Genomic DNA, 22,626 nt, shown 5'->3' on the forward strand with positions numbered 1-22,626 from the left:
AGTAATTTGTTTGAACTTTCTTGTCCTGATTTAACTTTGTCTTCACCCCGAAGGATAAAATACAGAGACAGATTTACTTAAGTTGAGATGCCACTTTCAGAAGAGCATGCTTATATATGAACCTTGTAATACAGCTCTTTCAGTTACAGATATTACTAGCTCCAAATATTTAACGGCTCTTTCACGATGACCACATTTTATCATGAGGAGCAGCCAAATGGTTCCAAAAGGTGCAAATACATTACTTCAACCCTCAAGGATGCATTCACCGGTTGCCATACCTTCCGCGCAAGGCTTTCTTCGTCTCCAGGCCCTCAACAAGATGAAGATGATGACGAACAAGAAGTACTAATTATTCAATTATTTATAATGATTTTCCCTTCTATGACAAAACGGGTCAGGAAGGTGTTAGGAGGCCGCCTTAGTATCTATATCATGCTTTTAATTATTTGAAATGTTTTCCAGATGTTTGTCTCTGCAGTTTTAAGTAGATACATGGAGTCTAAAGCGCGGCGTAAAGGGAGCCTTGCATTGGAGAGCTGTAGCTGGGCGTTTGATCCCTCAACAGGAGAATTTTCCATAGCCCCAAAGACAATCAAACAAAAGGAGGAGGACAGTGTTCAAGTCACCGCAGAAACTGAAGACTTCTATTCAGTCTGCAGCTGTTTCTCTTACTGTTCAAATACTGCTACTAACATGGAAGCATTTGTATCTGTAAGGTCTAATCTTTCTGAGTGCTCGAGTTTAAGCCATGAGGGGTACCTTGAATGGCCACGAAGGTCGATTATTCTGGAGTTCTGCCATTGTGAAGGGTGGCCATTTGGGTTGTGTAGGAGGGCATTACTGCTTCCTCCATTGCCTAAATCTCCCTCGGAGTCTTGGTTATGGTGCAAAAGCAACTCTGCTAGAATGGTCTAGTTTACTAGATGGAGTTTTCATCAGTAAGCACAAATGACCAGCCCCTATTTTTCAAGCTTGAAACAATAATATTATTACCATGTGTTCATTTTAAGAACGTCCCAGTCGGATGTGAACCTTGCATGTGAGTGTCAAATATAGTATCGGCTTGTGACTTTAAAGGACGTGCCTAGAGCTCCCGAGTTTTATAAGTTGACAAAAACAAATGAAAAACAAGTGAATTACTTTCTTCCCAGTTTTAAAATAAAAGTTTTGGAGTGAAAGTAAACTAAATTTACATTGTTCTCCACTTGATTTCGTTCTTATTAAAACTCGGGATAAGAAAAACTCGAGCGCAGAATGAAACGAAACTACCTACTCTTCCCTGGATTTCCTCCCTTTTGAAAACTCGAGACCAAGGTGTCGTAGTTTGCTGCCTCTGGACAGTAAACTATCACATTTCAAATATTTTCATTTGGATGCTCAAGTAATCTATCCTTGTCAATTTACTAGTTCCCTTTGTAATTACTTCTTGGACAACATTTTATAAAAGCATGTTCAACTACTAAATTTGCAATAAAATTGAAAATTATGTCAGCATGACAGCACTTCAGTGTGGCCAATTCTGATAAACTTCATCATAACTATCTACGTTCCTCAATAGTAATTAACAAAATGTTATTGCAACATATTTTCTATCCTTTCAACCACAATGAAGTCCTTTTTGCTTCACATGGTAAACTTTTGAGGAACAGGATCATAATCATCAAAGTCAAGCCTTGGCGCTCGCTCCTTCCCAACCTGATTTGAAGACCATATTAGTTACCAACACAGTAATGCAAGTGTGTTTATGAAGGAACTACTGGAAACTAAGGAAACTGAGAGAACAAATTTACCCTCGACAGGTACGCAGGATCACATGACATGAGTTCATCTGCAGCAGTGAGCTTCTTAGATAATGTCATCATCCTGTAACAAATAATTAAATCAAAAAAAAGAAAAAAAAAGAAACTAGTAATCTAGTATCAACCAGGCAGGTAATTACTAACAGGATACCTTAAGTATAATATTGCAATATTATGACAAAATAAGAGAATCATAAGCACCAGTGCTATGTTTAACATTAACCATTATTCTCATAGAACTGAAAATTGCTATTTCTATATAGGAGAATATTTTGTGGAATCACACACAAAACGTCTTTGTCAATATTCCATTATAGATGAGCGAATAGAGAAAAGACAAGTTATAAAACAATAGTTCACTGCTTATTGTCTGTGCATAGATTGTTCGAGAATCGAGATTAAAATGGCACTTGTAACCATTTAGTGGAGAAGAGATTCACTTGAGCACACTAAAGGCAATACATGACCAATCAAAATCCCCTGACATTTACAGGATACAGTACAAGCTTGTCCAACTGTAATTTACTTCCGTTTGGTACAAGACTAGAAGCTCATAAAAGGGATACCTTTCGATTGACGAGTCGATTCGCTCAATCATTGCACATGATTTATATTGCTCAGGATCCTCCAGAAATCTAACCATTCCATCCTTCTGGTTAATTGTTGCATATATTTCACCATCTTGGATCTACAATCACATAAAAGACCGAAATTTTGAGTCATAATAATGAAAAGCACCCATCCAATTACATAAACTAATATATATATACATATATAAGAAAAAAAAGGGAGCACACTATAAATTAGTTACCATTTGAAGAACATGCATTTCGGCCTCCTTGGGGCTATTCAGTTGCACACTGTTGGCTATGCCTTCAAGGGAGAGGGTCAAGTATGTCTGAGTCAATCTCTGAATATTTCTCTTGTATATGGATGATACAACCTGCCTCACCAACCCAAAATTGTTGTCCTGAAGAGCAGAAAATAAAGAGTTTACGACAGAACATTATAAATAGTATTGCTTCATTTGGGTTTTCACCTCATAAACCTGCTTAGACTAATATACTCACATTTTGAAACTTCTCCCTGTGTTGCCGAATGCATGTCTCTAATTCTGTAACTTTTCCAGTACCATAACTAACTGCCAGTTCAAGATAAGGCTGTCCAGATGGAACAAAAATACGATTACCCATTTAAAAATATTAGGGACCATGAACTTGAGTATTTGAATCTGACTTGTGTAATGTAGCAATAAAATTGAAGTACAAACACATTTTCCCACGAATAGATAAACATGATATCATACAAGTCCTAGCTGACCACCCTTTATTGTAGGAAACTAGGAATTATCACAAATTTCACTGCATCAAACATTTATACTGTCACTCAACTCATTTGCACTCTGAAACTATTCTGGGTAAAGGATACTAGTAATAAACCTTATTTCTTTAACATTTAGCTGCTCTTACCACATTGCATAGTGCAAGTGATAAATGTAATTTCATTTTCATTATCGGAGAGAATTCAATAAACCGGGAGTAAATAGCACCATACACCAACATTTTATGAGTACAGAGAATTACCTGAGTAAAATTTTTCAGATTCCTTTGAGCCACTGTAGAAGCATACTTAGGGACGGTGGCATTGAACTGTATACAGAAGAAAACAAAGTTCAAAAATGAAATATAACCGTTAAAACAAAGTTCAAAATGAAATATAACTGTCCATAAACTTGACAATATAAACACATAATAGGACGTATATCCCAAAGTTGACAGAAACTTCCAAGTAAAAAATCTAGCCATCATACAATGATGTATGCAACCTAAGAACAGAATTTCCATTACGATTTGAACACAGGAAGTAGAGATGATACAGGTACATGCAAATCTATGAGCACACAGATATCAATAATGCTAATACCTACTGCCAAAGAGGCATACTATCTTAACCAATCAAAAAAGGGTCACAGTGACTGGAGTCTACAGAACACAAGCAGCAGCTAAAAGGGCACCCGGGGCCTGTATAGAAGTCAAAACATGTACAGAACCAAGCTAGTAGAATATCTAAAACCTTTGTCTCAGTGCTTCAAACATCCCACCATCTCGGTACAGAAAAAACCTCTTGAGTGTCATCTACTCCATCATACCATCATTACCATCACCTTTTTCAAAATGTCATCTACTCCTTACCCTCCAAAATCAGTACTCCAGTAGCTGAATTACTTAAGACAGTCTGGAATCGATTATTTCAACAAAAACTTCATTCTGATCTCTTTCTTTCTTACGGGCCAGAAGTTTTAGACAGTCCTACCCTCTTGGGTATAACCTAAACCTCAACTTTATTTAGCATAGCACAAAGAGGCCAGCATAATTGAATATTAAATTACTACAAAATTATATCCCTACGTAAAATTCCATCGTGAAAATCAAGTTGTCATGTAAGAGTATATAATTCAAACCTGCCCCAGGTGAATGAGTGAAACCAGTATATACTTTTTGTATGCCTCAATAGTTATAGCGCTCATATTGGACAAAGGAGCAGTTACAACCTGAAATTTTTTAGGAGTGCATTATATCAAATAGCAATAATTGGACTAAACTGAGCACATATCTGTACAAATCTACAAAGCGTTAAGAAAAAAAAATACATTGTGTAGGAGCTCCAATGCCTTGCGAAAGCGCTTCTGACCAATGCAAATCATCCCCCTACCATTGTGCAAAAAAGGGGTAAATGGTTAGTAAGTTTCTCCATTTTCCGTAATTTGAGTTGGTGTATGAAGGTTTAGGACGTTATTTACACAATTAGTGATTAGATTTCTCTTTTATAACCTCAAGGTGATTGCTGTAATGGTGACATGTAGCAGCTCACATATCAAGCCTCGTATAAATTGATTTCATCACTTAGTAAGAAAATCTTTTAAATACAGAAACTCACCCGTAATAGCCGTAAAGGAGGAGGTCTCTTGGCTGATCAACTTCATATATGTCGTCTTCCAAAATCGATAAACCTTTTTTATAGCATTTAGCCGATAAACAAAGAAGAAGAAAGTCGGGATGTAAAGTGGTTAAATGTTCTGTAGATGATTGAAGCTTCCTAATAGCAGTCAGCATAGGAGCGATCCCTCGTATGGGAGCTGCAAGCATCATCACCTCGTCCTTCAACCTTTTACATATAGATACAACTGCAATCTCAAAATTAACCATCACATGTTAGATCATAATACTTTCTATGTGAGTACAGTCAAATCAAACAGTAAGCAACATACACTTCTCAGGCGCCAGACGAATCTGCTCAGTGGAGCAAGCATTAACAAATCTTGCAATAGTGAGAACATGTTCACTAGCTTGCTCTTTTGCTGCAGGACCTGAAGTGCAGGCATCCCTGTCAAATGCAATGGTTAAAACCTTACTACGCAAAACCAATATTTGTATTTACAAAGACATCAAATTAGCGAACACGAATTCAAATCAAGACCTTATATCAACAAATATTAAGTTTAGTCATGAGCGACAAGCAACAAAGCATTAAAACAATTTGTTTACTCGAACACCTTCAACTCTACGTTTGCCCTAATCCATGTTACCCGGACTCGCTAAAAGTGTCCAACATGGGTACGCGTCCGAGTGTCGGACTCGGCAATATTTGAAAATTTTACATGTTTTTGGTCTAAAATAAGTGTCGGAGTGTCTATACCCATGTCCGAGTGTCGAGTGTCCGACACGGGTACTCGAAGAAAAATGAAGAGTCGTAACATAGGCCCTAATATATTCAGTTTGAAGGACTTATCTAACGGGATTATATACTTCGCCCCATTACAAGTATTCTAGGGTTCCTTTTATCAATACTACCGTGCTCCAGCTAAGTAGAATCCTGTGCGAAAAAGACCGCTGCACACTAGGACAATATATTCGTAGCCAATAATCGAGAAATGAAATTCCGAGAACATAATCAAACTCATTTGCAAATTGTAGATTCAAACTTAATATCCTTACAGGTTTCAAACTTGTTATTCAAGCAAAACGTACTATTAAACAATAACACAGTACAAAATAAAATATGATTACAAAACTTTAATAACCCTAGAATTCAAGCAGGCTTAAAACAGGAATGAGAATCAACAATTCAATTACATATATACGTACATAGAGTTAAATATATAGAGAGAGAGAGTAAAAAGAGGAGGACATACAGAATGTAAAGGAAACCAAGAGAGTGGATAGAGGGATCGAGTTGAGTGAGTGAAGAAGCCAAGCGAGTTGACTCGGAGCGAATCAGATCATCAGATTGCTTGAGAAAAGTGTGAAGTTGAGAGATGTCTCGAGGAGTGGTGGATAGGGCTTGGATTTGAGCCACGATCGACTCGGCCGAGTTCATGTTTAGGTTCATTCTTCTTCTTCTGGTGAAGAGGCTTCTGTGTTCAAATCAACTCGCTCTCTTTTTCTTTTTAACCAGGGTAATACGAGATTGAGCCTTGGGACATAAATCAAGGGTTTACTTATGTTTTTTCTCAAAATATTTATATTTCTTTAACTAGTGAAAAAAACACGCTCCGCGCGATTGAGAAAAAATTAAAATATAAGACATTCTAGAAGATTTTTATGATCTATAGTTTTTGAATCCTTTTATCCTGTAACTTTAGTTGAAATATAAGAAAAAAAATTTATTTTGTAAAGTGGAAAACACGCTTCGCGCTAGTGAGAAAATTATAAAATGTAAAACATTTTAGCAAAGTAAATTTTATGTAAATGCATGCATGCCTACCCAACTAAGCAAATTAAAAGGACCGGGTAAAAGCTCGAAGGTGAAATCCCAAAGAAAAGAGCAGGGCCGGCTCAAGACATTTTTGGGACCTTAGGCGAAACTAAAAAATGAGGCCTTAATTTTTCGAAAAGTAAATTTTATATTAATAAAAATATTGATACATTATTCAAAAAAAAAAAAATATTGATACATCATTTAAACATTACAAAATAAAATTACCTAATATATACAACTACATGTAAAATTAAAATCAATCAATAATACTCCCTCCGTTGCTTTTTATTAGTCGCTTTGACTTTTTGTACGTATTTTGAGGTGTAAGAAAAACGTATTTCTATTCATTATTTTTCAAATTTTCTTTTTCTGAATAAAAATATAGATGTTAGACTTTTATAAGGAAATTTGAAAAATAACACGTACAAGTATGTTTTTTGTACATCTTAAATTACGTGCACAAAGTCAGAACGACTAATAAAAAGGAATGGAGGAAGTATATGATAGAATCAGGTCTTCTCTTCGTAATATTTTTTCATAGGACTAAAAGGATCTCAAAATACTTTTTCTATTAGCAGCCAACACATTGTTTCTATATACATAGCATTCAATAATTTGACAACGACGTGTATTTACATTACATTTTCAAGAAAATAATTATTAATTGACATTTATTAGATTACAGATATAAGTAGAACAACCGTTATGTAAGCACAAAAAGTAAATACAACTAACTATATTTATTATTTTTATAAGAAAAGAACGATCATATATAAATTATTATTTATATCACAATCTTTTTCCTGGATCTATATATTAATTTTCATTTTTCATTTTTTTTTCCCACATAAGAATACTTATATATATAGATAATATTAAATTTTTGGGGCCTCAAAAATTTGGAGGCCTTAGGCGGTCGCCTAAATGGCCTGTAAGTAGAGCCAGCCCTGGAAAAGAGTTCAAATCATTAATCTGAGGAAGATGCTATTCTTATCAGCAACTACACATAGTCCAAGTCGGGGAAATGGTTTTGTATCCACAAGACAACAGAGCATTAATTTATGATGAGATAAGAGGATTTCTATTACTATGAATCAACAGATGTAGCTGAAATAGAAGCACACCAGCACCTCTGGCTAATCCTCACATTTCAAGGTCTCTTGGCTACCTTCTACTGCTTACCACTGGCCAGGGTCTCAGATGAGCTTACAACTCCACGGATACCCCCTCTGGCTAATCCTCACATTTCAAGGTCTCTTGGCTACCTTCTACTGCTTACCACTGGCCAGGGTCTCAGATGAGCTTACAACTCCACGGATACCCTTCTGAAGATGCTCCAAGCTAGCCACTCTCTGTATTGAAGAAGTTCTTTCTATCTTGTTTCCTTCAACAATGCCTGATGCAGAATGCTTTTGTGAATTATTTACAGCTGGAACCAGTAGTAAACCATTCTGGGCTCTCTGATCTTGAGCATGCAAGTGACTCATAGGAGCAGGCTGATAGAAGTGTTGTTTTAGAACATCTTGAATAGTATCAGCTGATGTGTCAGACGGGCCCCCAGAATACGATGGCAACAGTCTCTTCAGCCATCTTCACCTGTAATACACATGCCAAAAAAAAATAATAGAGAAACAGCTTCCAATGCAACCTACAAGCCTTTACAATTTTTATGGCAAAGGAAACCTTTTAGGCAGCTTTGTATGCACTAATAAATAACATGAGAAACCACATAGAGTACTGATGTAGGTTTCAGACCTCAACTTGCAGTCAAAAGCAAGATGCTCAGCTATACCTTAGCTGTGATGGTCTCGATATCAGCTTTTAGAACTCTGTTGTCAACAGCTGCATCATTGTACCTCTGGCTTATGTCCGTAAGATGTTTCAGCAGCGAGCTATGTCCAAAGTCTAAAGAAAAAACATGAACTTATGAGATCAATAATTTCAGAGAAGATTCTGTCTCTGCTGCAAGCTATGTCCAAAGTTTAAAGAGAAAACATGAACTTATAAGATCAATAATTTTCAAGTAATACTTCTAATTACTAGAAATTATACCGAATGTGTAGAGTGTAGCGAACTACAAAAATTTTCTCTTGCATATCATATTAATAAGCATCACCTTCCCGTCCATATACCATATGCAAACATATTTATATACAAAGATTGTGCGTGCCTATTTTTGAAAAGGAATCCTAAAACCACAAATCAAATGTACCTAAGAACCCGAAAGTTCTGACCACTTCTAATTTATAACGTAATGTTTTATAGTAGGATACAAGCTAAATAATGGCAATTCCAGCAACTTATCTTGAAAAAGACTATTTTATTCATCAAAGACGTATTTTCTCCATAATTCATGAAATCTTGTGTTCTTTGCAACAGATAATAGAAGGAAATGAGTTAGGCTGAACCTCTAAATGTTTTCCTTCTTTTATATATCATAATAAGTTGACTACTCTGACTTGAACATAAATTATACAAACTTGACTGAAAATGATTTATCGGCACAACAAAAGGTCAAAACAGTTAAACATTTGTATGCATTAATAGAAGAGGGCACAATCTTGATAATGCACCAAGAGCAATAATGTGTTTAGAAGTACACTTAAAGAATCAAAACAAAGACTAAAGAAACCAATATAGTGCCTGAAGATACTAACCCTTTGTAGGAGCCTGAGATACTAATTGTGTTGTATACTTGTGATCCATTCTGAAGCAGAGCAGCAGAATCTTGTAGTTTAAAAGAGGCCTCCTATGTTCAAATGAGCATAAACTTCTATTACACAATGCACATATAGACACTTGATGCTTAGCCTTAAGCCAAAAACATGCAAAACCAAACTCATCAGAGAGCAAAAAGAAAATGTTGAGTCGATTTTCTAAAGTAAAATCTTATAATTGGAAGCCAATCTAGATCTAAGATACTGACTAACAGACACATATTGCGGGGGAGCACAAAACATGAAATCTAAAATCAACCAGACTTGTAGCACAATCAGTTTTGCTGACATTACATCGTTCACAGACATAATAACCGTGCCATTTTACTTCCTTATTTCAAATTATAATGATACGAGCGAAAGGCAACAAATCAATTTATGTTAAAATAGCTCTAGAGGTGAATATGGTAATCAAAAACTCAAGGTGGATATTAAAGTTTAGGATTGACAAATTAAATAGATTTTTCTTTGTTCGTTAGGATTTTGTTGTTCTTTTCCATGCTTTTTTTAATCTAATATTTTTCATTTCAGGGCTATGGAGACGGTCAATAATCAACATGGTCTTCATATTCATGCGTTAACATCATCACGTAGTCCTTTCACCACAAGAATCCAGATTCTGCTTCATCACAATTTGCAGGTTAGATACACAGTTAATATGAATGGTTCCGGTATCTATATAAAGGAAGGAGGATCTCAAGAGGTTTATAAGTTTATTTAACATGTCTTATATTTCTCCAAATTATTTTTCTCATATTGCGAGTTCTCATTTTGTTTTTTTTGTTTGTTTAAGTTAAAAGTTGAGTTATGTACACCAAAAGACTATTCAGTTGTGTCCTGTTCTTTAATATTCTAGAAGAATACAAAGTGTTAATCATATGAACATGATACTAAAGAACGTGCACCAGACCTTAGAGGTGAGAACACTTTGTTGCCAGACTTGATCAAACCAAGACCCACTGCTTGACATATAGCTTCACCAAGAGCTTCCTCTGTTTGAAAAAAAGCAACAGTGTCAAACATTGTATAACCAATTTCAATTACATCCGGCACATCAAATATCAATTCCAACCAGCTCAATTAACGAAACCCGTGTACTATCAATCACCAAACTGACAATTACACAACTCCAAAGCAAACCCGGATCCAAAAAATTCGCCACAAATAAATAAAGCCAAGATCTTTCACAAAATCCATTCAAAAGCAAATTTCAAGAACACAAAAAGACCCACAAGCCAGACTGCCAGAGACACCAAGAAACTCAAAAATCAGAAACACCCGTCAAAGAATCACCAAATTAATAAACACTATATACCTAATTAAACAGTATAAGTATCTAACTTACTCAGATATCGCAACTCAACAACAATTTCAATTACTTATAGTCACAGTAAGCTAACAGATCTTCTAATTAACCATCATCTACAATCCAAACCAATAATATAAACAGCTTTTTCTTTTCTTTTCTTTTCTCGATAATTAACAGACTCAAGCGCACAATAAACAGCTCTTTTCGATGAAACTGATTCAAAATTATCCGCAACACACAATCAGTAACTTCACAAAATCACACCAAAAAGCATATACATATACAAAGAAAACGATGAGATGAATTGAAAATCAGTTAATTACCATCTTGGAGGGGGAGGAGACACTCGTAGGAGATTTCGAAGCGGAAGGGTTTGGGAAGGGGGATGGATTGTCCAAAACGGTGAAGTTTGTGATGTTCACAGCACCCATTGCTAAACCCTAGTTACGCGGAAGCTAGAATGATTGGAATCGAGCGGGTGGCGAGAGCGAGACGACCCTCTTGGACTCTCTTTTTCCACACAGGCCCAACTGCAACAACTTGGGTAATCCACAAGCCCACCACAGGCCCCAAAAGATCATGATTTGTTGGTGGCCTGTGCTGGGCTTGTAGATTACCCAAGTTGTTGCAGTTGGGCTAGTATATTTGAGCTTATTTTCGGATTCGGAATTCGGGACTTGACCCGATTTTCTGAAAAAGACTCGGGATTTGACCCGGGTTGTCACATATGGTATTCAGAGCAGGCTCTCGAAAGCTTAATTCGTCAAGTTGCCGGAGGTGGGGACACGAAGGCTGGTGGTATTATCCCGCAATGGACAGAGATCCGGAGGCGGGGACACAAAGCCAGCCGGTATTATCCCACAATGGCTAGAGAGGTTCGATCTGGGCCTATGGGCTATCCGTTTCAGCCTGACGAGGACGTCAGGAATTTAAGTGGGGGAGTTTGTAACACCCCAGTCCCACACCGAGAAGAGTGGGAATATTTGTTCAGTTTATAAGCATAAGAGCATCTCCAACGGTGCTCCTAAATCATTCCTTAAACAATAATATAAAATGTGACTCCTAGTAAGTTAATACACTAAAAAGCATGAGAACTCCAATGGTACTCTTTATGCTTGCTCCTTATTCATATTTTATATTTATTTTATATAAATGAGAGGAAAAAGTTAACTAAAAGAGAGAGAAGATTGAAGGGAAATTAATATAATATTGAGTTAGGAGCTACTAGATACTCTTTAAAAGAAAGGAAAGAGAGTAAGCTCTTAAATTTTTAAAGAGCATCTAGGAGCCCATTGGAGCACTAAAATTTGATTTGCTCCTAAAATTTAGACTTAGGAGCTTGTTTAGAGAGCCCCTTGGAGTTGCTCTAAATACTACTACTAATTGCACCAACAAATCATGATCTTTTGGGGACCTGTGGTGGGCTTGTAGATTACCCAAGTTGTTGCAGTTGGGCTAGTATATTTGAGCTTATTTTCGGATTCGGAATTCGGGACTTGACCCGATTTTCTGAAAAAGACTCGGGATTTGACCCGGGTTGTCATATTGTCCAGCTTTAAAAAAATATTTAATTATTAAACTGTTAAAATGTTAAAATTCAGGAAAAAAAAGAATTGAAAAGAAGGTCTCTCAAGCATGACACGTCACCTGCTGGGAACCTCCTTTATATAAATATAAAGATTTTTCAGGTATGCTAAGAACATGTTTCATATTCACTTTGTGTTAGGAAAAAGAAATTATTTCAGAAAATGGTAAAATTTTATAAATTTATTTATAAATAAATTTTTATTTCTGAAAAATAAGACTAACCAAACGGTTTTCAAGTTTTTTCACGTAACCTCACTTATTTAAATAATGATTTTTAATTTTTTTAAAAAGTTACTATCATAATTTATTTAAGATAAAATATAATAATAGTGAATATTCATTTCATATTTGTTTTATCATTTTACAAGTTTGACTAACTACTTTTTCAGAAACCCTCCATCTTGGTTGTATAAGAGACGGGAAGGTCTCTCAAGCATGACACATCACCTGCTGGGAACCTCCTTTATATAAATATAAAGATTTTATAACTTATTTTTAAAATTTATTTTTTTTAAATAAAAATTTACATATTAAATTATTTCACATTAATGATCTGCAGGTTATCTATTAAATATAAATTTGACTGACTACTTTTTCAGAAAAAGTTACTACCCCATCCTCCAGGTAGTACAAGAAACGGACACGCGACATGTAATTTAATCCTCCTCTAAATTAGAGGAGGATTAAATTACATGTCGCGGGCCCGTCTCTTTTACAACCAAGAGTAACTTTCTCTAAATTATAGGGCGCCCCCTGTTGAAAGAAATGAGAGTGGTCACCTCCATCTACCATCTTTCCATGAAGTTTTCATATTAAATTTTTATTTAGAAAATTAAAATTTAAAAAAAATTATATATTACACTTTATAAAAATATTGCGCAACGATTGAACTGTGTTTAGAAAAAGAATTCCTCGAATTTGGTTTTTGTCAAAAATTCAAATTTATTCTAGTTTTGTGAAGTTTGAATATGTTTCCAGCGTTAAATTGAAAAATGGTATATATGATAAAACAAAAATTGACTTAACCAAAGAAAATTATCGTTAAATTATTTTTATTTTTATTATTAGAATTTTAATAAATCAAAATTACCCATAACATTGGTGTATAACCGAGTGTAACTAGCTGGGACAAATATAAAGTACTGTTTGAGGATGTTGTTGCTGGCAACGACGACTTTTTGGTGAGAAACGGGTAAAAAATCGTTTGGGAAATCTAAAAGCAGTTTTTTCGAATCCCAGCTTTTAATTGAAAAGCTGCTTTTAGAAATAGCATTCCTCCTATTCTTTTGGAAAAAGCTGTTTTTCAACTTTTGCGAGAAACTATTACATATTTTACTATCACTACTGATCAAAAACATTATTATTTTTATATTATAACTCAAAATAAGCTTTTATCAATAAAATTATTAAACAATTACCTGATTTCTACAACAACTTTCTTTATCGACACTTTTTTCTGACAGCATGGCAATTTTTAACAACACTCTCAAACTGATCCTTACCCTTTTAATAACACTCGAAACAGACCTTTACCCTAAGTAACAGACACAAAAGTACATGTTCTCATTAAAAAAATTGGACACTTTTCATCATTGAAATTTCACAAAATTATACAATATTACAATTGTTTTGAAAAATTTAAAAAGCGCATAATTCATTTTTATATTAAATGAAATATTCTTTTAATAAGAATTTTAAATAATAATAAAATAATATTTTTTAAATATAACCGTACCATCCATACGAAATGTATTACAGGTGACAAGATCTTAGAGATCCAATTTAGTAATCTATCACCATTTTTAGCCGTATAAATTAGCTTGTGCCGGACCTGCATGTGGCCGGTCCAATCCAACCTTAAATTTTCAAACACAAACCCTGCATGTTATCTACGTTGTTCATTTTGACGCATGCATCCTCTCCGGCCAGTGACGGAACCGGGATAAATTTCGACCCCGGGTTAAATTATTATTAAAATTTCAGCAAAAAAATTAAAAATACATTTGCATACTTTAATTGGTTAAGTGGTGACATATTTACTGCCTTTTTTTAAGAAGGAATGGATGAGAGCAAAATTCTACAATTTTGCATATTTTGATAGCGTTGTAAGATAACTTCATCATCTATATCTTTAAATATGGCTTTCTCGATGTAAACCACCATGTTAAGTGAGCTATTTTCTATATATATAATCATTTTTAAATTTGTCCCCGGGCTAAAATACTAAAAATAAATAAATTATACTTATTATTTTTCCCTCAACCGGGGCTGGCGCGGGGGCTAGCCCCCCTTGTTCCGCCCCTGTCTCCGGCTATAAAACGTACTCATAAACACTACTTAACACCACAAAAACAAAAACAGAGGAGCTTCATTATTTTAACACCATTATCTACACTATTTTAAAATTTAGTTAAAGATGATACTTTCATGGCCTTTTTCCTTTCTGTTCCTCGTCCTTGCAGTTGGTGCAATTTGGTGGATCCTCGACACCAGACAGCGTAGGTTGCTGCCACCCGGCCGGAGAGGCCTCCCTATTGTTGGCAGCCTCTTGAATCTGGGTACCCTTCCCCACCGAACCTTCCAAGACTTATCCAACAAGTATGGTCCCATAATGTCTCTGCGCATGGGTTCGGTGGTAGCTATAGTAGTCTCTTCTCCTCAGGCTGCTCAACTTTTCCTAAAGACTCATGACAGTGTTTTCTCTGTACGCCCAAAGATGGAGGTTGTGGTCCATATGTCGTATGGTAACAATGGCATTAGCTCCAGCAATGGTTCATACTGGAGGCATGCGAGGAAATTCGTTGTGCAGGAGCTTTTAGCTCCCGCGAAAACTAGTTCTTTTCGAGGGATGAGAAGAGAGGAGGTCGGCTTGGTAGTGGAGGACATTAAGAAAGCTGCAGCTGCTGGCGAGGTTGTGGATATTACAGTTGTGTTTGGTTGGGGTGAATGGAATGGAATGAGTAAATTTACTTGAAACTAATAGAGATAAGAGGGAAGTTGAAATAAATTTTAGTGAGTGCAAAATTGCTATGATGAGATTTAAGAAGAAATTAGGGATATGAGAGAATGGAGCATTCCATCTCAAATTGAAAGTATGATTTCTAGCACATAATCTAAGGAATGGAATGGAAGAAGGAATGCAAATTGTTAACAATTGCCCATAATATAGTTCATTTTTCATTCCATTCCATCCGGAATCATTCACTCCAACCAAACACAACATAAGTGATAAGGTGGGGAGTTTGATTGAGAACATGACATGTAGGTTCCTTTTGGGAGGCGGCAAAGATGTTCGGTTTGATCTTAAGGGTATATATGGGTCTTGGTCCTGATAATCGCTTTTTACAACAATCAATTCGTGATTTTTGATCAATCAAAGATAGAGAACGTGATTTTTATGTGAACACGGGGTACGTCGTCTATTCACAATTTAACTACATCATAGGTTTTCATTTTTTTCCCTGTAAAAACAAAAAAAGCACCGAAAACTTGTTGTCCGAAAACGATTATGAGGACCACCTCCCGTGTATATGTGATTGATTTCCTTTTTATTTCTGTTTGCTTACTTTCATTATCTCGTTTAACAAAAACTATGTTTCTAAATTTAACTTAGTTATTGAAAAATATATATCATCTAAACGTTGATGCCTCATACAGGGATTGACTCGAAGATACAAGGGAACAAGCAAGAAACTTGATGCTATCATGCTATGCGCTGGAGCTGATTATTGACGAGCATGAGCAAAATTTGAGTACGGGCACTCTAAAGAATAATCGAGACATTGTTGAAGAAATGATATTACTATCTAGAAATGCCTCTTCTGACAACCATCAAGAGCTAGACAAGCTGATTGACAGACCCAGCATCAAGTCAATCATGATCGATATCATCACAGCCGCAATAGACACCTCATTCACATCAATCGAATGGATACTAGCAGAACTCATGAGAAATCCCAGTGCAATGAAAAAGTGTCAAGAAGAGCTGACTTGCATTCTTGGACTTGACAAAATAGTAGAGGAGACGGATCGATATATTCTGCTAGAGAAATGCTAGGTCCACAGAATTGGATACAGAAACTGTGTACAGAATGAGTTGGCGCGAGTGATGTGTAAATCTTGTTGCCACTAACCTAATCTCCCTCGTTATTTCACTCTTGTTTGTCTGTTCTTTATTTCTTATATAACTTTACTTTTCCTACATTACAAAATTCTTTTATTTAATTTTTCCTCTTATGTTTTATAATGTTAAAGTTGAGACTCTCGAACTTGTTTTCCTCTTACATAAGAGGAAAAATTAAATAAAAGAATTTTGTAATGTAGGAAAAGTAAAGTTATATAAGAAATAAAGAACAGACAAACAAGAGTGAAATAACGAGGGAGATTAGGTTAGTGGCAACAAGATTTACACATCACTCGCGCCAACTCATTCTGTACACAGTTTCTGTATCCAATTCTGTGGACCTAGCATTTCTCAACAAAATAACAGTCATCAGAAATATCTACATGTTCATGTATTTATATACTTCACTTCCGAGCATAGATACTCAAGATAAAAAAAAGAAAAGAAAAGGTGAGTGCTTTACTTTCCCTCATTTCTTTAGATCCCCAAAATCTAGCTAGGGTTTTGGGGCTTTTCATCTTTCTTAAATCTACTCATTATTATATTTCTGCTCATTCACTATCTTTAGGCCACTCATCTGGAGCTTCTTGTTTGATTAGCCACTGATTTTGCCTCACCTCAGGTTAATCAACTTTGCTTTTACTTCTGTTATAAACTGTTAATTTGTTGTTTTCACTGGTTAATTTACTTGTGAGCTGTGAATTTGACTGATTAGATTGATTTTTGAATATTTAATTTTGGTTATTATCTTTATGTTTTACCCAAATTTTCTATTGGTATGATGTTATGATCTCCTTTCCTTAATTGTGTAACAATTTTTGAGCTTTGTGTGTTGATGGAGATGTTGTTTAAGAGCTTGTGTTACTTGTTGAACATCGAACATTAGTGGTTGTGTATTAACAATTTGGTAGTTACATGTTTGTAGGATGGAGAACATGAGTAGTTATTGGCAATTGGGTGAGGAGCTCCGGGGTCTGAAAGTCTCCGAGGAGCACAAGTGGATGATGGCTGCTTCTAAATTGGCTGAGCAGACTAGGTCCAAGGTTGAGCGTAGGAACAATCTTGATCTTTCTAAAGGACTCGTGGAAACAAGGCCTAGGGATAATAATTTTGGGTTCCAGGAAGAAAACAAGTTCGAGAGTCTCAACTTTAACATGTTAAACTTGGACTCGAAAATGAATGATACTGTTGGAAGGAGTCCTGTTAGGAATGGTATCTACAATATGAATGTTGGCTATCAGAAAAATAATTTCAACACTGTTGTTAATGTGAATGGTACCAAGCATAATGGTGGGAATCAGCACAAGGAGGCCAACAACAGCAATTGCGAGAATGGCAATCTGAATGCTGTTGACAAAAGGTTCAAGACCTTGCCTGCTGCAGAGACCCTCCCCCGAGATGAAGTTCTTGGTGGATACATCTTTGTTTGCAATAATGATACTATGCAAGAAGATCTCAAACGTCAGCTATTCGGTAACTATTCTGCTTTTCTTCTTCTTCTTTTTCTTTAATATTTAATCCCAGTTGACTGATATTCTAATACAGGTTACATTTTAATTTTAAATTTACTCTTATATCTGTCTACATAAATTTGTCGTTGATTAATGTGGAAATGAACTTTATTCTAAACTTTAATGTCTTGAGAACTTGTAAACTATGATTATCGCTAGAACAAAACTGAGAATGTGTATAGTTTATAGCCTTAAAATGTCTCACTTTGTTTGTCAGAAAAAAGGAAGCTTCGCTTTGACTACAATCTAGTATCATATTATTCTGATAATATAATGTGATTGACATGTGCATGTTATATACTCAATTGTTTGCAGGTTTACCGCCAAGATACAGGGATTCTGTTAGGGCAATTACCCCGGGCTTACCGCTGTTTCTCTACAATTACACCACTCACCAGTTGCATGGTATTTTTGAGGTCTGTTGAAATGTTTACGAGTTATTCTGATTTATTTCTTATGCAATGCATTAGGCTAAGCTTAGTTGTACCATATGACTCCTGCTTCAACTGAATTTATAAAGGATTGAAAAATTATAAATCGACATATTCTTTTAATGATATAGTAGTCATCTCGCAGGCTGCTCTTATAAAACAGTATAAATAACTTTTACTTTCAGATGCAAATGGTTCTGAGTAGAATACTTTTTGCCGTGCAAGAGTTGGCCTCTTACATGATCTTTTGATAGTTAATAGCTTTCTGCAATTTCTGTTATATGCCTTTGCATAAGAAGATGGTTTATAGTTCCAGAATATCTCCAAACCACGTTCTTCGCTGATAGACATATGCTCTTTGTACAGGCTTCAGGTTTTGGAGGTTCAAACATCGATGCAACTGCTTGGGAAGATAAAAAGTGTAAAGGTGAATCAAGGTTTCCTGCTCAGGTAAGCGATAAATGTGCTTAAATTTGGTTCTCGAAATTGACAGTTTTTGCTACTTTGGTTAAACATTTTTTAACATTCTCTTCCAAATTAGGTGAGAATTCGGATCAGAAAGATATGCAAAGCTTTGGAGGAAGATTCGTTTAGGCCTGTCTTGCATCATTATGATGGCCCAAAATTCCGTCTCGAGCTTTCAGTCCCTGAGGTATGTAGAGATCTAATGTTATTTTGAATATTAAGTCTATTATTAATTTTCAGCTCTGTCTAAATTTCTGTATTAAATTTGCTTGTCGCCTCAGACACTAGATTTGCTTGATCTCTGTGAACAAGCTGGAGAGTAGAAACCCAGTACTGATCAAAGATGATTGGCACAATTAAATTGTGAATGGAATAGGGTAATGGCATCATATGCTTTTAACAGATACCGTAAAGCGCAAGCTTGGGAGTCCCGCCTGCTATGAGAGATGTGAGTGTAGAGCTACTCAAATAATATGCTGTGTTGTGACTTGTGAAAGTATCTTCAAAGTTGTTTCAAACTATTATATTGTAATGTAATGAAGAGAACTTGAGTTAAAGATTGGCAGTGTGATGGTGATGTCTTTAATAGATGAAAACCACTTTGCTATTTATCATATCCATTTGGATTGAGTGTTTTTGTTGCAAGTGATCCTCTCATGCTAGGTCACTAATGTCGATATTTTTTCTAAATACAATATTGTTATGATCTAGTGAAAAATTGACTTAATAAAAAGATACAAGGGATGCTCGATCTCGACCATGAAAAATCACATATCCACAGATTGGAGTAACATACTCGCCCAGAAGAATTTTTACCGGCTAAGTTTGAGCAATGGGGTTGAGCCCTGAAAGTTCTGTGTTGCCCCCAACCGAAGGGCGTGCATTCAAAGAGGAGGCCTTGTTTTGACTTTTGAAGGAGGGAAAGAGTTGCCAACTGACTTGGACGGCTGGAATGCTTTCATCAAAGGATGCATATGGACTGAATCATTCTCGTTACAAGTGGTGTTTAATTCTGCCGGTCTGGTACAAAAGAGATTCACATCGAGAATGGTACATTCTGATCCCATAATAATCTGAACAAAGATATAAGTTAAAAGAAAGAGAGTTTGTATATAGTGTTGGGGGATGGACCGCAGGGATCATTTTGTTAGTGCAAGTAGATTGAGGAATAACTTAAAACATCACAACTGGTTTATAAACAAACAAAAGCTCTCTAAAGACAACCACAGGGCTCCTCTAAATCATAATATATCTCGATAGTGTTACAAATCTCAAGAACCTTATATATCGAATAATAATATCTCAGCTACATGGAATCTATAAAATCTAAATGTGCTCAAGCGGAATAGTAAGATAATGGACTTCACACTTGTCAACTGAAAAGTAACCCCCTTCTTGTAGGGTTATATTTAGCAGAAGTGAATTCTTCTAGCATCAGTGATAGTATAAAAATACAAAGCATGGAAGAAGCTTAAGCACATATTGTGACATATTGCTATAGATTTTGATCTCAGTTTCTGATGGTCCTCCATTCCAGTTCTATCTTCAGAGAGCAGCAGAAACAAGAAAAGATTGAATTCTTTGTAGCAGTTCAGCTTTTACTGAAGCAGGAACTGAAGCTGCAAAATCGCAAATATATCAGAACAATTATAAAGCTTTAAATAAAAATGACAGAAGCAACAACTACTAAATTATATACCAAAACTGTTGACAACTAAAAGATCTATCCTTGAACAGTAAGTTAACAACTAATATTAACACTGTGCATAGCGAGCACTAGTAAAATATTTCAGCACAAAAGTAGTAGAAGATCCAACAATTTGTGATGTTCACATAATCACTCCATCTCTATTTCATAAACACGAATAAATCACTGAAACCATCATCTTTACTCTAAATGAGAATTGCAAGGGCTTTGTTCGAAAAATAGTGTGCTCTATAGATAGATGCACCAGCCAAAGGAAAAACCAAGCCAGTTAATTAGATGTATAATTTTTCACCAGGAAATTATTGTTGCACCTAGACTGGACTTTAACTTTAAGAGCACGGACAATAACCATAGAGTCTACACATTTTTTGCTTTTCCAGAATTATTCCACCCAGCAAGGCTATAGACAAACGAATATATAGTACAATTGTCATTACATGCCAATTTATCTACGCGTTATTCTGTTATCATAACCAAAAACTTCGCACCCTTTGGCTGTAATATTAAGTCAAACATTGTTTCTCTCCGAACTTTATCTTGGTGAAACAATTGGAGACTACCCTGGACCACTATGGTATCTAAGCATATCTTCGGTTTGAGACTCATTATTAGAACTATTGGACCGGGAAAAAAAATTGTGATAGTAGAATATGTGGAGACTGCAAATTAAAAAACATCGTAACAGAACAATTACAGATCCAAAAAATAGAGAACTTTAAAAGCATCATGCACAATATGCGTGATCACAGTTCAAAGGCTCAATACAGGAAGAATATAAACTCATTTACACATAAGAATATAAACTTACCTCTGCCTTTACGAGTGATCACCTGAATAAGGTCATCCAGGGTAACATTATCCCTTCCCTGCTTCTTGATGTATGCCCTAACGAAGTCCATATAAAAACAATATCATACAAAAGACACTGAAAACTTGGATGAGCATAAAACTTAAATGATTACCAAATTTCAATCAGAACCACAATGATTAATGAATGTTGTTTTGTTAAAGTGGCAACTGGGTGGCACTCCCCACAATGTAAAATATCTTCTTTTGATCGTTAATATGTTTTGAAGTATATTGGAAGTGGAGCAGGGAATGAAACTCTGGACCAAATTTAGCACCAAAAGAAGCTTTGCCACTGCTAAATTATTAATAAAGAATATACACATTACACGTAAATTCACATGCTTAGAGCATCTCCAATAGACTCTTAAATAGACTCCTAACTCAAGATATAAAGAGGATGTTCAAAAATTGAGCTCCAAGAGCCTCCTAGTGGCTCTTAAAAACCTTAATAGCCTCTTCTCTCTCCTCTAATTTAAGAGCTACTAGTTGGCTCTTAACTTTATAAAATAATCATTTCCTCCCATTCTTACATTAGACTCCCACTACATGACAAATGTTTGAATTCAAAATATAAATAAAATATAACTTAAGAGCATATATAAAGAGCATTGTTGGAGTTAGACATTCTTAATTTTATATTAACTTACTAGGAGCTTAATATTTTATATCATATATAGGAGCCAACTAGGAGACTATTGGAGATGCTCTTATGAATGCTAAAGCTCAGATATATAAAGCTAATTTGCAAAGGGGGAATGAAGTCGTAAAGAGGGGAAGAAAACCTGCAAAGAGTTTTCATCTCATCCTTCCATCCGCATTCAGTTAGCCGTTCCCTCAGCAGCTCCATCAATCTTTCTTTCTCCCCGCTCTCAATCATCTACACCGCAAATATAATCATAACATAAAAACCCTAACTTAAATAACTAATCAATATATTTCACAGCTCATCTAAAATCACAACACGGCTAATTAAACAAATTTCCTAGCTAATCGAAAAGCTCACAAACATCGAAAAGCCGAAAACAAAAAGGGAACTGGAGCACCTTAATGTTGATAGTCTCCGGAAGCGACTGCTCTCTTTCTTGATCATCCGCCACATCAGGCGTCGGCGGTCGATTCACTGAGTGCCTCCTGTTTATACAACATCATCACATACAATCAAACACTGTCACACATACATACAACATATAGACACAAATTAGATACAGCGGAGAAACAATACATACATATTCAGCAGAAATCAAACACAAGCTTCTCGATTTGCAAGTAATTGTTCTCTACTGATGCAAAACAAGAGCCTTCATATAAAGCCTGTTAGAACAGCGAACGACGCCGTTTATGGGAACCACTGCTTTCATGTTTTCTT

The 22,626-nt window shown here is 35.6% G+C and overlaps 4 protein-coding genes and 1 pseudogene across 4 annotated transcripts; 3 read left to right on the forward strand and 2 right to left on the reverse strand.

Moving 5' to 3' along the window:
• Nucleotides 1-98: 98 nt before the first annotated feature.
• Nucleotides 99-1,146, forward strand: LOC108213700 (uncharacterized). The gene is made up of 2 exons (XM_017385493.2): nt 99-345; nt 466-1,146. Exons 1-2 carry the CDS (start codon nt 187-189, stop codon nt 916-918), a joined length of 612 nt encoding a protein of 203 aa, XP_017240982.1. The 5' UTR covers nt 99-186; the 3' UTR covers nt 919-1,146.
• A 293-nt stretch (nt 1,147-1,439) lies between these two features.
• Nucleotides 1,440-6,285, reverse strand: LOC108210590 (COP9 signalosome complex subunit 3). Its single transcript, XM_017381942.2, has 11 exons — nt 5,995-6,285; nt 5,071-5,186; nt 4,740-4,986; nt 4,453-4,510; nt 4,264-4,353; nt 3,386-3,451; nt 2,873-2,962; nt 2,614-2,772; nt 2,369-2,490; nt 1,794-1,866; nt 1,440-1,698 (listed from the first exon to the last, which is right to left on the reverse strand). Exons 1-11 carry the CDS (start codon nt 6,189-6,191, stop codon nt 1,627-1,629), a joined length of 1,290 nt encoding a protein of 429 aa, XP_017237431.1. The 5' UTR covers nt 6,192-6,285; the 3' UTR covers nt 1,440-1,626.
• Nucleotides 6,286-14,589: 8,304 nt separating this feature from the next.
• Nucleotides 14,590-16,230, forward strand: LOC108212607 (cytochrome P450 CYP736A12-like; annotated as a pseudogene).
• Nucleotides 16,231-16,712: 482 nt separating this feature from the next.
• Nucleotides 16,713-19,333, forward strand: LOC108214523 (B2 protein). The gene is made up of 6 exons (XM_017386547.2): nt 16,713-16,918; nt 17,222-17,769; nt 18,123-18,223; nt 18,605-18,688; nt 18,780-18,890; nt 18,985-19,333. Exons 2-6 carry the CDS (start codon nt 17,223-17,225, stop codon nt 19,024-19,026), a joined length of 885 nt encoding a protein of 294 aa, XP_017242036.1. The 5' UTR covers nt 16,713-16,918; nt 17,222; the 3' UTR covers nt 19,027-19,333.
• A 584-nt stretch (nt 19,334-19,917) lies between these two features.
• LOC108214524 (transcription and mRNA export factor ENY2) lies at nt 19,918-22,599 on the reverse strand. Its single transcript, XM_017386548.2, has 5 exons — nt 22,487-22,599; nt 22,304-22,391; nt 22,043-22,137; nt 21,220-21,296; nt 19,918-20,322 (listed from the first exon to the last, which is right to left on the reverse strand). Coding segments are annotated over exons 1-5 (336 nt in total). The 5' UTR covers nt 22,489-22,599; the 3' UTR covers nt 19,918-20,248.
• Between the last annotated feature and the right edge of the window lie 27 nt (nt 22,600-22,626).

Source organism: Daucus carota, chromosome 3 (assembly GCF_001625215.2).
Source record: "Daucus carota subsp. sativus chromosome 3, DH1 v3.0, whole genome shotgun sequence".
NCBI classification, from domain to species: Eukaryota; Viridiplantae; Streptophyta; class Magnoliopsida; order Apiales; family Apiaceae; genus Daucus; species Daucus carota.

What these genes read in the sequence shown, in the direction of transcription:
- LOC108213700 (XM_017385493.2), top strand. Translation starts at nt 187, where the DNA reads ATGACCACATTTTATCATGAGGAGCAGCCAAATGGTTCCAAAAGGTGC. An exon ending in AAGATGATGACGAACAAGAA is followed by an intron (nt 346 to 465) that starts GTACTAATTATT and finishes AATGTTTTCCAG; the next exon opens with ATGTTTGTCTCTGCAGTTTT.
- LOC108210590 (XM_017381942.2), bottom strand. Translation starts at nt 6,191, where the DNA reads ATGAACCTAAACATGAACTCGGCCGAGTCGATCGTGGCTCAAATCCAA. An exon ending in CTCCTTTACGGCTATTACGG is followed by an intron (nt 4,511 to 4,739) that starts GTGAGTTTCTGT and finishes GCACAATGGTAG; the next exon opens with GGGGATGATTTGCATTGGTC. An exon ending in ATCCTGCGTACCTGTCGAGG is followed by an intron (nt 1,699 to 1,793) that starts GTAAATTTGTTC and finishes TCTTCAAATCAG; the next exon opens with GTTGGGAAGGAGCGAGCGCC.
- LOC108214524 (XM_017386548.2), bottom strand. An exon ending in GAGATGAAAACTCTTTGCAG is followed by an intron (nt 21,297 to 22,042) that starts GTTTTCTTCCCC and finishes GGACTTCGTTAG; the next exon opens with GGCATACATCAAGAAGCAGG. An exon ending in GATCACTCGTAAAGGCAGAG is followed by an intron (nt 20,323 to 21,219) that starts GTAAGTTTATAT and finishes GCGATTTTGCAG; the next exon opens with CTTCAGTTCCTGCTTCAGTA.
- LOC108214523 (XM_017386547.2), top strand. Translation starts at nt 17,223, where the DNA reads ATGGAGAACATGAGTAGTTATTGGCAATTGGGTGAGGAGCTCCGGGGT. An exon ending in TCTCAAACGTCAGCTATTCG is followed by an intron (nt 17,770 to 18,122) that starts GTAACTATTCTG and finishes AATTGTTTGCAG; the next exon opens with GTTTACCGCCAAGATACAGG. An exon ending in AGTTGCATGGTATTTTTGAG is followed by an intron (nt 18,224 to 18,604) that starts GTCTGTTGAAAT and finishes CTCTTTGTACAG; the next exon opens with GCTTCAGGTTTTGGAGGTTC.